This window comes from Bombus flavifrons, chromosome 16 (genome assembly GCF_040668555.2).
Source record: "Bombus flavifrons isolate JBK064 chromosome 16, iyBomFlav1_principal, whole genome shotgun sequence".
In the NCBI taxonomy this organism is placed as follows: Eukaryota; Metazoa; Arthropoda; class Insecta; order Hymenoptera; family Apidae; genus Bombus; species Bombus flavifrons.
This window is the reverse complement of record NC_138457.1, coordinates 6600719-6616274: the sequence shown is the minus strand read 5'-3', so window position 1 is coordinate 6616274 and position 15556 is coordinate 6600719. Positions and strand designations below refer to the sequence as shown.

General features: G+C 37.5%; 2 protein-coding genes and 1 long non-coding RNA gene across 4 annotated transcripts in view; 2 read left to right on the top strand and 1 right to left on the bottom strand.

Moving 5' to 3' along the window:
* The window catches only part of LOC138188224 (adenylate cyclase type 6), a 93950-nt gene extending 92361 nt beyond the window's left edge, over positions 1 to 1589 (bottom strand). Inside the window, exon 1 of the mRNA XM_069129807.1 lies at positions 1229 to 1589. The gene's annotated coding sequence lies outside the window, so the exon portion shown is untranslated. The remainder of the gene's footprint in view (positions 1 to 1228) is intronic.
* Positions 1 to 1679, top strand: part of LOC138188226 (uncharacterized) — a 123363-nt gene extending 121684 nt beyond the window's left edge. For both annotated transcript variants that reach the window (XR_011175428.1, XR_011175427.1), the window contains exon 4: positions 1581 to 1679. This is a non-coding gene — a long non-coding RNA (uncharacterized LOC138188226). The remainder of the gene's footprint in view (positions 1 to 1580) is intronic.
* A 7808-nt stretch (positions 1680 to 9487) lies between these two features.
* Positions 9488 to 14658, top strand: LOC138188386 (uncharacterized). The gene is made up of 7 exons (XM_069130105.1): positions 9488 to 9551; positions 11661 to 11957; positions 12272 to 12547; positions 12609 to 12841; positions 13109 to 13375; positions 13664 to 13913; positions 14168 to 14658. The coding sequence occupies exons 1-7, from the start codon at positions 9488 to 9490 to the stop codon at positions 14338 to 14340; spliced, it is 1560 nt and encodes a 519-aa protein (XP_068986206.1). The 3' UTR covers positions 14341 to 14658.
* The last annotated feature ends 898 nt before the right edge of the window (positions 14659 to 15556 follow it).

Genomic DNA, 15556 nt, shown 5'->3' with positions numbered 1-15556 from the left:
AACCTCTGCAAATAAATAAGTTTACCTTGTAAATGGTCGTAAAAGTTAAACCCAAAATCACGTTTTCTATTATTATACGTAGCCGTGATTATTATCACGGAGAGAATAATAATAATTTTCTAATTAAAATATATTCCTTGTCAACGACAGATGAGTGATCCCAACACTTTCGAAGGATGATCCTTGTGATGTTCAGTGTCTCTTGTTTGCTTCAAATCAGTCTGTCTTTACGGTTGACGACAGAGTCTCGGATTTAACGAGCATCGACCAATTAGGGTAGTGAAAGGGACGTTATTATGCTTGTCGATCATAAGCCAATAATAGAACGAAGGCATACGCGTTCTACCGCTGCTTATTCGGGCCATTATGATCGCAGACGCGAATAGCCGACTGCCAATTGCAGCGAAAACCGGGTTTTCCCCCCTGCAACCATGTCTAGGTCTATGTAACTTTGACGAGGCGAACTGAAACGATGACATAATCGTGACGGGGTTAGAGCACCGGCTGAAGTATTAGAGAGCCGAATGAAACGACTGAACATGCTCCGGACTGTTTTCCACATTTTAAGGAAACTCGCTTCTTCTTCGCGTAATTTCGATGATTCGGTTGAATAACAGGGACCGTTTCGATGAGTAACTTTGTTTCGTGCGAGTTCTTTCTAAACGGGCCAAGTTGAACGAATTTACGATGATGGACGAAAGAAGGTCTAAAATCGATACTTGTAAATAAGTTGATTGTAACTTCACAAAAAATGTCCAGCCGATAAAACAGACATTTTCGTTTGAAATTGTTACAGTTTTCTGTAATATCGTATTTATTCACCAACGAGCGAAGTTGCAATATTTAGATCGTTGCACGTAAACGTGCGAACATTTCCTAGGGACTTTGTTCCATCTCCGATCGAATAGAAACGAAATTTGTTAGCGACTGGCTATTGCATCAGGCTCTAACACAAAGGTTTAAAAATATCCATTTGTAAACTGTGTAAAAGTAAAGAGGCTGAAACAAGACGAACGTCAAACGCGACTGGATCACGAAGGATCAAAAATGACCCGGCTAAAGTAAATTCCTGTCGATGAATTTTTAACTGCGATTTTTATGACCAAACAGATGGACATAGCTGACAGGTCAGCGGCGCTCATAATCGTCGATCAGAACGAGTGCGTGCTCGCGAAGGACGATCAACGAGTCGTCACGCTAATCGACGATAAAACTCGAGCATTCTTACCTTCGCTCGATGCTCGATCTTGACACGTTTTTGATTCCCGGCACTCTTAGGCCCCTTTCACAACGATTTTTCCTCTGTTTTATCAGACTGACTGATCAATCTTCCACGAAGATCCATCCGATCTGCCGCGCTCTTTTCCAGCTTCATCACTATCCCTTCTTGTCAGATCCTTGCGAAACCTCACCAAATGCTTGCTCCGTTCCCCAAACTCAGACTCCAGTCCCTTTGCGAGATTTCACACGAGATCCTCCTCGTAATTTCCACCTCCACACCTGTTCACTCAAAGGATCGATATCTCTAGCCGATCAGAAGCTAAAAACTGATATTTCGAGGCGTTTTCTTTTGATTTTAGTTTGTCTTAAGGAGCCTTTGAAGAGTCTCTGCAGAGCTTGGTACGAAGGATCATGTTAAAATTCAGCGCAAATGTACATTTGGCGAAATGGGATGCCAAAACTGTGAGGAATGCTGGCCTGCAGAGAAGAAAGCGATGATCTGGACGAGGAATGTGGATCAATCACGGACACACGACAGGAACAAACGGTCCAATTGCATACAGCAGCTTGGCAATTACAGCTTAAGCGAGCCAAGGCCCCTCGACGCTCAATGTTCAGCCTGGTAACAGATTTGCCTGGACTTGGCCTCATCTGCTACTGTCTGACTCCTCTTAAACCCTTCAAACTCGATTCTTTAACGAATCTTCTCGTCTAACAACAATTTTTCGCAGCTAATAATCGATAGGTAACAGTTTGTTGAATATATCTTAAGACTATCGAAGAGAGATACTTTAACAGATCTTCTTCTTCACAGAAGCCTACGCTTCGCTGGGAATCTTCCTCGATGAATCGGCTGGATCATTCATGATCGAAGGATTCGCAGAACTGAGAAGCTTCAAATTTTGTTTCCCCGGACAATCAGACCCCTGTCAGGATCGCAAGAAGCTCGGGATCTCTTGGAACTCAGCGAATCAGTATGAAATTATTCACTTCCTGCATCTTGGATTCTTCGGATGACAGCAAGTTGCAAAAATTCAGCAGGTAACTAGAAAAATAAAACTCAATTCTCCAACTTATTTCCGTATCTCTACAGAGATCTCTGTTCCTCACTGAAACGGTCTAGAAAGTTTCAAGAATGCCAGCAACCCTAGAATCAGAGGACCACCATAGGATTATCGCACGGTGTCCCGTGGTGCAGGTGTGAAGCCATGATCGATCAACGAAGAAAGGTTTGTTGAGAGTTCGATTGAAATATTCCTCGTGGTTCTACGAAGGAATCGTTGTGAGGATACACTTTCTGGTGGAGAGGAGCGCGACGCGTCTCGGACAAGTGTCGCGCGCAGACTAAACCTTCCGGCGCGGCTTCCGCGCGACTTTCAGTACGCGTACTGTGCGCAGGGCTCGACGTGCGTCCCACGCCTACAGCCCTGAGCCGGAGACACGCAACCCCCGACTGAAGATTAACCCGTCCGTCTTGGTACGGCCGCTGAACTGACGCCTATTAACTAAGTGGAAACAATTATTTCCTGCGTTGGAGTGGGATACAGTTCTATGGAACCAAGGATTTACGCTTTGGATTTGCTCGGCATTGCGGTTTTTAGCAAAGCTACGACGACGAACGTAGTTTAGATTGGAGAATGGTTTGAGTACTGGTGTCTGGATGTTATAGAGGGAGAAATTTAGATGAAAGTGAGAATCGTTTGCAGGTTTCTTTGTGGATTAAGCTTTCGCAGGAATTCCAGTAAGGAATTGGCAGATCTTAGATGGAGAATTCTAAAAATCACTTAGATTCACAGAAAGACAAACCACAAGACGGAATAATGCGACGAAAGCGATTCTGTTCAAAGGGAATGAACTAAAATGCATGCCCCATGGGGTTGTTTACCACATTTGGCCATATGGTCGATTCTAAATATAATAGCCAGGTTAAAGGAGTCTGCTGCTTTAGCTGATCGTATTAACCCAGTTCTTATCGATTCCCCTCAGGGTTTGGTTCACAATGTGTGTTGTGCTCCTTGTCGTGGTTTACTCTTTCCCCTTTACCGGCCGAATTCAATGAACATCCCATTTCTGATTGCTACGCTCCAATTTCATACGCTCTCTCTCTCTCTCTCTGTTCCTCGGCTTTGGAGGCTTCTCCTCCTAATCGCAGACTGTACTTCTACAAACGTACTATTTCGTTTTTCTACCTTTCCTTTTCATCGGCGATCGTTCAGGACATACTCAAGACTCCAAATATGTGTAATATCCTTGAAAATTGAAAGTTCAAGTTAAATTACAGTGGGGAGTTTTAATAAAAACAGTTTGATTTCTCGATAAAAAAAAGAGCGAGGTTAGGTTTGAGTTTCAAATTTGGAGATGGAGTAGTTTCAAATGTAAGGGGATTAAAACGGATATGTCAGAGAGTTGTTCATAATTCAGCCAGGTTTCATTGAAACGTGAGTATCTGGTTACCGAAATTGCCCTTTCTCACGACTGTGCTGCGAAACTTTGAGAAGCTCTGCAATTGGCGAAGTTTACAATCGACATTATTCTTGCATCTCTTTGATCACCGTGGGAATACTGTTTCAAATTCCGCTTTGTCTAAGTCCCGAATAGAATTTTAAAGCCAGTGCCAAAATCACCCTATACCCTGTGTCTCACGACTTTCCTTGAAAATGACAGAGAGTCGGGAGAAATTGTATCCTCGTTGCTTCGTGATGTCTAAGATCTCAAATTCGTGAAAATCTGATGGTAAACTGGAAAATTTAAAAATAACGGCTTTTCCCGCCAAATGCGTCTTTATCTGTAGATGACGATTATTAAAACTAAATAATTGCCTCTTTTCAGTTCCCGTTTCTGGATGTCATTTGCAATACCAAATTTGCGAAGGTTAGGTTAGAATCTTCAAAATTTGCGAATGAATCTCGTTTCTAAAATAATCATTTTTCTCACCATACGAGAAGAGCAATTTATCTGGATTAATTAATCTCATATCGAATTGTACAATGCTAGAAATTCGCGAGATACAATCAGAAATACTTTTTCATCTGGATTAATCAGTTTTCAATTGAATACGCAGCGATACGAATTTTCAGAGCGCGTAATTGAATTCTCCTGTCGTCGATGAGATCATTCATTTTTCCGTCTTCGCAACGAGTTATTAACACAGACATACGAAACAATTACTTGGAAACGAAAGAAGATCTGCAGGCGACATTCGTCAAGCTGCAATTAACAATTCATAATTTTCACGATTAATTCGACGAAGAGTAAAACATATCCCCCGCTTTATCTACGCCAGTTACAATTACATCCATTGCGCATGCGTGATACCAGGACCGTTCTCTCCTATGGTGATTTATTGCACAGTCAACTTTGAAATATTTAAAGACGTGTTATTACAACAGTTTTATATTTAAAAATATATATAATACCACGAAGAAAGATATTTTTAACAAATTATTTCATTTGATGAAATTTCCAAAAGGATTATTTATTGTAAATTTTATAAAATGCTACTGCTGGAGAACAATGTACAATGCAATTAATGTAATCATAAAGTGCTTCACTTTTAACAAAAATATTTCGGTGAAAAAGGAAATATTGGATTATAAATCAAATTTTCAATTTTATTCGTTCATCAAAAATTAAACACATTGTCCAGCTTTCACAAAGGAATGTTTAAAAATTTCACAGAATTTATTTCTAAAAAGAGGCAAGTTCTTACAAAAGCAATTACAACGCTGCCAAAAAATATCTAAATTATAATGAAATATAGAAAATAGACGTTTAAAAATATAAAAAATACTATTCTTTCTTATAATATCTATACTACATTCAATTAGTAAATATTAACAATATACGGGATGCTCTAATAATTGTGCTAAAATTAGCAAGGAGATGATTTAAAGTGCCGTATAAGAAAAAATTCTTTCTACTTTTTCTATTTCTACTTAAAAGATGTTCAAACTCTATTTTCTTGAAAACGGAACGTCGTATGAAAAAATGTTATACTATATTTTCAACTTATCTGTTCACGTAGAATCACCCTCTTACCGATTATACCACGATTACCGAAACACACTATATTTCTAAATTCAAATGAAACGATTTTCGTGCACAGAGGGCGGTGGTCTCCAAGCGCCTAGCGACAGTACTGCGCGCCAGCGGACGGAGCCCGCATCGAAGCCAGTTGTCGTCTCACAATGGGACGAAGTTGTGGTTTTTTCTGGTTTTTCGTGTGGTTCGCGGCTTTCGTGAAACCCATCGAGTTTCCTGACGTTTTACGAATGTGAATCCCCAGTGGGCACAGCGTCCACAGGAACAGGATAGTTCCCGAAGGATTCGAAGCAGCTTTGGTGTGACACTGGGCGGTGTCAGGTTAGGTTTCGAAGGTAAGTCGCAATACCAACACGTATATAGAGTTCGTTCATAAGCCATTATTTCGTGAAATTCTTTTTTCACCTTTTTCCCCTGCCTCGATGGAATTCGATTCGAAATTTTCCATCGATCAAGTTAAACTCTAACCTGCAAAACAGTTTCGCGAATGATTTTGATTTATTCGATTCCGCAAGCACGTTTGAATGTTCGTGACAGGTGACCAGAAACTAGTTCATACTTTATTATAGCGGTGTACCTAGTAGCTCGAGGTTATCGGTTTTTCGATCTCTTATCGAAATTATGTTGTTAGGTTAGATGTTGTGGCAGTTTGTATTGGATATTGGCTGTAGACGTGCAGCTTATTGGCGTTCTTTGTTGCTTTGAACGCAACTGTTTACGGGAGTTTTCCTGTAATTAAGAAGTTATTTATTACCTTATTATTGTTGGTAAATTTCAAAATTCATTTCCCTTCATATTTCCCAGTTGATTTTATGTTACCGAAATTAAAAATTTGTATTTCGTATTGTATTTGTTCGAAGCAAATACCATACAGCAAATACAAATATCATTGATAAGCACGAAGTACAAATAAATAAAAATCACTTACTGATAGTGCAATAAACAAACACGTGCCGTTAATTAAATTAACAAATAAATTATACATAGATATGTTTCCTAACAAAAAATATAGCAAATAATAAAGAATAATTAAATACATAATGTGATTCACTATTGATAATAAAAAAAAACACAAACACCCATAATGCAACTTCTAATTATTTTTTAAACATTTTCAAATTATTTCTCAATAAATTGAAATATAAATTGTAATCTTGTTCCATTTATTTTCTAATAAATTTCGATGTCAATTTGAAGAAGGGGAAAAATAACAGTTTATAGGGTAGTTTGTTTGGCGGTAGGAAAGTTGTATAAATTCTGTGGAGATTGGTCGGAAGTTTCTGGCTGTATTAAGGAAAAGTTTTCCGATCTTGGACAAGGATGCACTGAGATATAATCCCTCGAGTACACTCAATGTTCTCTAAAGTGTCTCGTTTCAGAGCGAGAGAGTTCCTCGACACCGGGGTTCGCACTTTCGTGGCCTAACGTTTGTTAATTCTTCGGCTGGAAAATGCCAATATCCTGTCGCCATCTTACCGACCGAGTCTCAAATTTAGAATCTTTCTTTTCACATTTCTCATAGGAGATAACTTAATTTTCCGCCATGTATACAAAATTTGTCTTGATTATACATGATTAAAATTTATATTATAATGATTAAAATTTACGTTGTCTTTATTAAATGAAATTACCAAAAATGTTTCATTAAAAAACATATAAATTATCTGGAAGACATTGAATGTTTTAACTTCGCTTTTATAAGTGAAACATTTTGATAGAATATTATTAAACAGTATTGTTTCCAGAATTTATTAAATTCTAAAATTAAATTGTTTGATGCGAATTGCTAATTCTTGCATTGCTAATTAGCATTAAATGCTAATTCTTCTCGGTTGAAAGTTTCTTTTTTACAAAAAAGGTCTTTGGCTCAGGTAGAATTTATTCAATTATTTCCTTTCCGCTGTGTCGCGTTTCGTTAGATTATCGAGGTGGTGAAAAATTAAAAAATAACATAGGTTAAACTCCCAAAGAAAGCTCAATCCGGTCGCTTTGCGTCACACTTTATCCTATTGTTTTTAGAGACCCAAGTTACGGTCTTGTCTCGAGCCACTTGTGACGAGTGAAGTTGCTAGTAATTAGATTCTTTTGTTCCGCCCTTAAACGCCGCCTTTTTCCCACCAAATACCATTCTGTTTCGCATGACGGTTAACCGTATTTTACATATTTTTCAGAAGAGAGAAACAATCCAATTAAAACTCTAAACGTATATAGTAACTGGAACGTAGTACTACGTGCTTGGTCACAACTTGAATGCTTATCATGTAATATTAGCTTTTTGATTACAAATTCGAATTACGAACATTTTGTACAATATTTCTAATCGAGTATTTCATGGAACACACTTCTGGTTTCAACTTGAATTTTTATCACATAGTGGCAAGAAATTTGAATTATAATAATTGCACATAATATTGCAAAATACATATTCCATTTAGTAATACACATTCCAAAGTAGTAAATACTACAGAAAGTACTAAACGTAGTTGTTCGTATTCTTATTAAGATCCAGCGATCTTGTGAATCCTTACGAGTTTTCATTCGCTATATAACGACACCGTCGATCATCGATGGCTATAAAGCTATAAATGCTTCAACGCCGAGCTGTTCGCGCAAATAAAGAGATGAAGAGATCAAGAGAGAAAGGGATAGCTAGATAAGCTACCGATAAGCCAACAAAGCCGTATTCTTACCGAAGGAACCCATTGAAGTTCTCCATTCGATTCGTGTCGCGATCGACTATTACCGACCGGGTAAGAAAGTCTTATAAGCCAAGGTATTTGTTCGTGAGTTCATCGAAATCATTCGAACATATTCTCATTGACTCACGAAGAACGTCGATTGCGCTGTGTCAAAATAAAAAGTCTAAAGTGCTAAAGAAAAAAGGTTATGAGTCGAAGAATTCTTTACCTAGACCTTCTGTACCTTCTTCAGGATAGATCCAACGCCTCATCATACGATCTACGAAGGTAGGGTAGTAGTAGGTTTTCCCTTAGAATACGCGGTGAGCGACACGGATTAGTTTACGGTAAAATCTCGCAAGTAAGCTTATACGAAATCGGGCCAGCGAATGCACGTAGGCCTCGCGTGTACACGTTTAAGAACATAATAAGTAAAAGTTAATCGATCTCTTGTAAAAAGCGATCGCCGTTGAAAAGCCTCTCGGTTGACTGTGCCGAAAAATTGGGAATAAAAAGAGAGAGAGAGAGAGTATGAAACCGTGTTTGTTCATATACAAGGTGTCTCGGTTAAATGAGATCACTTAGATATCTGCTTTATTTTGCGATTGTATCAGAAAGCTTCTCAGGGCGAAGTTAATCCGTTCTCTGTCGATTTTCCGATTTTATATATATTTTTTTTTTCTATCTATTGCATTGAGTTAGATAACTTGTACAAATTGGTCCGTTATCGCGGAGATCGATATTATTTCGAGCCCAGAAATAGCGAACCGTTAACTCCATCGTTGCGGAATGGAATTTGCTTTGTGACATCTGCCGGTCGAACAGTGAAAGGAATCTGCTTCCGACAGGATTTTACGCTTTATCGGCTGCGCGATCCTAGGGGAAAAATCTGACATGTCGCGACACGATACATATTAATTGGTTTCCTGCTTTGCAGCATCTATGTCGGATTTGTATCGATATAGGGAAATGTTTGATCGTATGAAAAATGGTAGCGATAAAATTTTCAATTTGGGAAAAGTTCGCTCACTTAGAAAATAGATAGAAATAATCTGTGTACCAGTACTGGACTGATGTGGGGAATTTTTTGATCGTATGACAAGTGATATCAGTAAAATTTTCAATTTAGGGAACGTTCACTGATTTGGGAAATAATCTGTACGCTTGTTCAAGTATTAAAATACAGAGTCGACGAAAGATTATTATAATACAGTTACCGGGGATCAAATATATATACCCACATGGAATTAAAAATTACTGAAAGCGTTAGCAGATGTTGAATTAAACATTACTAAAGCAGTTTAAAAAATGACTACATTTAGTATGTAGAGCACGTATTCACAAAGTTTTATGGTATCTGTAAGAAAATTCCCTAGATAAGTATGTATGTCTTATGTAGCCTCCACTCTAATTCTTTTCTTCTTTTTAGAACAAAATGTACTCTCATTTTTTTACATTACTTTCTCACCGAGTTTTTCAATTACTCGTGACAAAAATTATTACGCGAGCTACAACACATTTTCTAATGAAATTCATGCGCTTTAAAAATGTCAGAGCTTTTACAAGGAGGAAGCAACAAAACTTTGTACACAGATATGATAGAACTTGCACGTAAATAACGACGTTTTATAAATTGGAATGGACACTTCATTTATGTTCAACTGGAGAAACTCTTTCGATCTAATTAATTTAGTTATATCAGTTTAATTAAATTCGGTCACTTGAACGTTTTCATACATACACACACAGACACGCGCGCGCGCGCGGACACATACACACGCACAGTTAAATATTTTCTGAATTAAATAACTTCTCTTTACGGAGGGCTTTCATTAATTCTAAAAGTTTTATCAACACTTCTCCAAAACTGGCAAGAAAGACGGCGAACGTATAGATACTTTAATAGAAGGAAAGATGCATTTCATTCCTAAAATACATTTACTGCATTTATTAAATCCAGCCTGCCCGCTGAAAATTAAAGCTTCGTAATTTAATACTTGTTTCGAAGTTTGATTAAATTTGATTACCGATCTTTCTCTTCTATCTGTTCTACAATTAATATTTCGTCAAATAAAAGATATAATATATATGTGCATCATTTATATAACAGTACTAAACACAAGATATTCAAAGATAGTCGATATTGCATTTTTAGTCGTCTTTTTTGTGATTGTGAAAGAACGTACTATTACGTCACTAGTAATCGGCTGTAGTTTATACAAAGACGTAATATTACGTGAATAGTAAGCAGCTATGGTCTATAAAGAAACGTAATATTACGTCAGTGGTAACCAGATGTAGTTTAAAAAAAAGACGTAATATTACGTCAGTGGTAACCAGGTGTAGTTTAAAAAAAGGCGTAATATTACATCAGTGGTAACCAAATGTAGTTTATAAAAAAAGCGTAATATTACGTCAGTGGTAACCAGATGTAGTTTTTAAAAAAAAGACGTAATATTACGTCAGTGGTAACCAGGTGTAGTTTAAAAAAAGGCGTAATATTACGTCAGTGGTAACCAAATGTAGTTTATAAAAAAAGCGTAATATTACGTCAGTGGTAACCAAATGTAGTTTATAAAAAAAGCGTAATATTACGTCAGTGGTAACCAGCTGTAATTTACAGGAAGACGTAATATTACGTCGACAACAATCAGTCATAGATCGTAGAAAGACGTAACACTATATCAGTGGCCATCGGCAGCAACGCGAGTTAACTCGTCATTTTAGCTACGACTATATTTCTTATAATCTAGCCATCATTTTCGACTTATTCAGTTTTTTAATGCATCGTTGCAATCTAATTGTAGGTTAAGATATACCTATAAAAACCTTCTGTTTTAATCAAATTCCACTTTAAATAAAAAGTTAAAGCATTATAAAAAAGGGAATTAACGTTACTATGCTCGTCACTTCCCAACTAGCCACCCAACCATTCTCTGTTTGCATTCGCATACAGATTTCCATACAGGAGAACCGGGCACGAAATTCTCCGATTCCGGTGAGCCGATAACGGAAAGACCGGTTATCTAATCTCTGCACGGTGAAAAGCGTATGTAGAGGAACGGCGCGTGCATGCAACGTGCTCGTTAATTGTGCACCATTGCAAGGACGAAAAGGAAAAATGTCGGGGATAAAAAACAAATCGACCTGAACTCAACTGAATCGTTTTGCGTGAGTTACGTTGCTGCGAGAAAAAAGCTCACCCTTGCAAATGACGATCGATCTTAGTGTACATTGGATGAATTGTAAATATTGTATTGTGTTTTTTCTTCCAGGAATAGTTTACAGGTCATGCACGTACTTAGTACTACGCTTGTTTGTAGTTTCGTGTTGCGTTCAGATGTACTGTTCTTTTGTTCAATTCTAGTTGACTAAAGTCCACGTACACAAAATACAGTACTACGTTTGCGCTTTAAATTCATGTCTTTAGAACTTAGCACTAAGTTCTTCGCTTCGTTTTTTCATTTCTCGGTTGCGTCAATCCTCAATTGCTATAATATGGGTCAGATTATTATAATATATGTTATATAATATGTATATTATGTATCATATATTATAAAATATGTAACAAAAAATAAGCAGTAAATGAAGAATTAGTTAAATAACATAGCCTTGCGTTGCAAGAGAAAATTATCAATCAACTATTTTATCTGTATTGCATTTAATTGATGATTAATAATAGCACGTCTTAACAATATTTTTCAGAGAGGTGAACAAAATAAACTGCAAAACTGGCGGGCCTGGCGAGTTGTGTTTCGACGGTGGTCGACGACGAAGAACAGGAGGAGCTGCGGTGCACAGGAAGCGACGTTGAGATCGAGGAGTACACCGACACCGACGACTCGCCATATGTCGCTTATCAGGTCACTGATAAGCTGTTCGACACGGACAGGGTGGCCTGGCAAAAATTCAGCTTCGTCGCAACCCTTCTGACCGTCGTCGTGTCCATTACCTTTTTGATTATCACCTATCCCCTTTATCTCGAGAGCGTCAGCTACGTGTCCAACGCTTACACAGGTATCCCGGAAACGAATGGATAATGCTAATTCTAGTTCCTTCGCGTAGGCGATTTTATTCTGCTTTTATCCTTCCTTGTCGCGCCAACACATTCGTCTTTTTCAAACCGTACGTTCTGTGTATACGTATTTACACAATTGGTATGATATTGATATAAGAAGTTTGTAGTATCGATTAGGATTGTTTGCTATGGGATTCCATTACGATCCTACAGAGAATTTTCCTATTATGTAGGTTATAAACGAGAAGATAGTGATTCTACGTGAAGGAATAAATAAAAAATGTAAAATAAAACCTCTTTGTACCAATTTTAGGACTTCTCTTCACTGCCTTCTGCTCTGCCTTCATCCTGGGCATAATATGTTTCATCGCGGGAAGAGTATCTCCACCACCTGCTCTGATTCCAAACAGCATGCGAATCAAGATCCCTCGTTGTGCTCTGCTCAAAATCAGTCTCATTTATGCTCTCTCTGGCATAGTGATCACGCTTTGCTTGGACCAGGACAGGGTCCTCTGTCATCTACAAGATCCCATAAAAGGCATTACTCTTGTCTTTTCCCTGGTCTACTATTTCTTCTTTTGTCGCAAAAGTAAGATTCCACATTTTGTCATTCTTATAAAAAGAAAATGAAAAATAATCAATTGTTATAGTGATGAGCTTGCAGAGGATCTTCTCAAGCACTACGATAATTGTGGGTCTCTTCATAAGCGTTGATTATGGCCTCTGTGATCAATTTCGATGTAGAGGACAGGAAGTTTCGGGTCATACCACAACTATGAGAGGATCTTGGGGCGTGAAGGCCATTTGGACGTTCGTTTATGTCGGTGCACTAGCCGCTTTCGCTATGTTCTTCACTTTGCTCGAGGGCCATTATACCACTGAGGTGAGAGCTTAAAAATGAATCGAGAAGAATATTGTGGACGACATTTTATCTCGTGTATATAATCACTAGGATTTAAGAACAATTATTAAAAAATAAATATACGTATACCGTCACATAAAAATAAAAGATTTACCAAGAAAATTTAATATTCTATGATGAAGTGTATTCTATGGAGAATACAGATTCCGTATTAATTTTATAAATTATTTTATTCTGTCATAAAAATAGGCAATTGTACAAAAAAAGATAATGTTTTTTATGTTCCAGCAACAGAATATGTGTCAAATAATGGCGAGCCAACAAAACTCTTTCCTTTATACAGTATCAAGATTGGTATCGTCACGAGACATCCGTCGACGAGGTTCTGAAGAAGAGGGAGGTAGATTGCTCCACGTGACAGATCCTGACCCCACCATAAAACCAAAACATATTCCAAAACCTCCAATCCTCGAAACTCTCTTCTACATTCACTTAATCGCGTTCTTCGCCATTTTATCGATGTCCTGGATCGACACGTTGCCAGGAATAGGCAGAGTAAGTTAATTAAACCAATTTACATTTAAAATTATGGTGGGATTCTATTTACTCAGTAGACATAACGTTGAAAGTTTTATTAAAAATTCAATCACTTTACCTACAAGAATCTAATAGTACATAGGAATTTAATGATTCTCCCCATTATCTATAATTTTTCATTCATAGTAGAAATTCATGTTCAGATAACTGGGATTCAATAGACAAGATTTATTCATTTGATCGATTTAGTCAAGTACTAGTTAAAATTTCATTCCAGTAAATGGAGTTGTACTTTTCCTGTTCCAGGGATTATCTCCAGCGGAACTATACCGCGTGGTGGAGCATGGACTCACGTGTCACTTCAAAAACAGCGACAACTGCTCAAATATTTCTACTCGTGGCTGGATCTTCTTAATAGCGTATATCATCTTCTCAATTTCTGTACTGAACTTCTTGTCTATAAGTGAGAGCGCTGTCTTCACCGTTGCTACCGCCACTGTGTCCCTTCCATTGTCTGTAATCTGGTGGAGCATCTATAAAATGGATGTTCACGGCCGTGAGTAAAAAGCCTCTAATTAATTAACCATGTATATCTTTGCTCATAAGGATTGAGATACTTAGGAAAAATTAGAAACCTAAATAATCACCAGAAAACTATGACAAGCTGTAGGAATTATTGTCTCATTTGAAGTGATTATATATGTGATTCGTAAATCACATTCGTAACTCGGATCTTGATTACGCTTTTGAGACACACTAAAATCGCTTACTTTACAAAACTCAATTTACTCAAACGAAGAATTTAAACAGGTTTCATCACATGGTCTCCCGGAGTGACGGGAGAGTTAATCTGCGCTCTGCTGGGTCTTCCTGTGGTCCTTCTAGGCCTAGGTCTTCTCGTCAGATCGCATTTCCGTGACACTCAGCCCTGCTACTTGACCATGCAACCACCTGACGTACAGTGTGAATCTTCTCAAAGATGAACATCTTTCAGGAAACCATCTAGAGTCTTCGTATTTAACTCTACAGCATGAAGGATCCATAATAATCATTCTACAAATTTTTGTTTAAACGTATAAAAAAAAAAAAAAACAGAAGAAATCGAACGTCAATATTTTATAGAAGTTAAAGATATAGGGGTAAGAAGGAGAAAGAAGATGCTTTGGGAGTAGCATGTGCAAGAACACGTATAGTGAGAGCTCTGCAATCGACTGGGGTAGTGACTTAATTAACTTTTTAACTGTTGTAGCCCAAAGCCCAGTTAAGCAAGCTGCCAAATATATTGTAGTAGTTGAAAATGATACGGTGAAATCGTAAAGTTAATCAATGATTAAAACTTACAACTTTTTGTGACACAACAAGTAATTTGAGACGAAATAGGATCATACGGACTTAGAGCAGTTAGGCCAGTTCTACATCAGTTCTGAACCGATTCTTTCTTTGCACTGTGTTTGAAAAAGTTTCTCTTTTTTTATCTAATTAATTAATCCTGTGAAAGGATTAATCTTAAGTTTTGTTTTCTATCAGTATCATTACATTTATGGATACTACAGAAACAAATATAGAAAACTGGCTTTACCGCCCCTGATCGATGAAGTGACCTCTCTTGAACTGGAGGAAAGCTTTCTGTGCACAGTTGTGATAAAGGAGGTGGCATGGACCCGGGGGAAGCAATAATACCGATTATCTCGTATACGCGAAATAAAGAAAAAAAGCGAAAGAGAAAGAGGAGGAGGAAGGAGAGAAGCGATCAATGTTTCCTATGTAATTTGCCAGCGAGAACATCCGTCTAGTCACACAACGTTATTGCCGATTTATATTTTATTTTGATAACGAGAATATTTAATATTTTCGAAACAAAGAACGTTCGAATTATACGTGTTGAGAATATATGTGAATAGGTGTGCGTACGTGTATATGTGAATGAGTGTGTCAGAGAAAGAAACAAAAAATACAGAAAATATTTTATAAACTCAAAGTATAATAGTGTGTACTGGATTGAAAGTTGCATATTATTGAAAAGGACCTGCTTAGAGGTTAGGTTTCTCTGTTATTCATTGCCATGTTTAATGAATCTAGCAACAGAAATTGTGAATCTAATGTCTCTGTTGAAATATCGAAGAAAATAGAGCGATTCAATCTCTCTATAATATTAACTCTCTATAACTCTATAACTGTAAACAGAAACATACCAATTTG

Excerpts from the sequence above, each read along its gene's own strand:
- LOC138188386 (XM_069130105.1), top strand. The coding sequence starts at position 9,488 with ATGTCAGAGCTTTTACAAGGAGGAAGCAACAAAACTTTGTACACAGAT. Across the intron at positions 9,552-11,660 it reads AGATATGATAGAACTTGCAC|AAACTGCAAAACTGGCGGGC; the intron begins GTAAATAACGAC and ends GGTGAACAAAAT. Across the intron at positions 13,376-13,663 it reads CGTTGCCAGGAATAGGCAGA|GGATTATCTCCAGCGGAACT; the intron begins GTAAGTTAATTA and ends TTCCTGTTCCAG.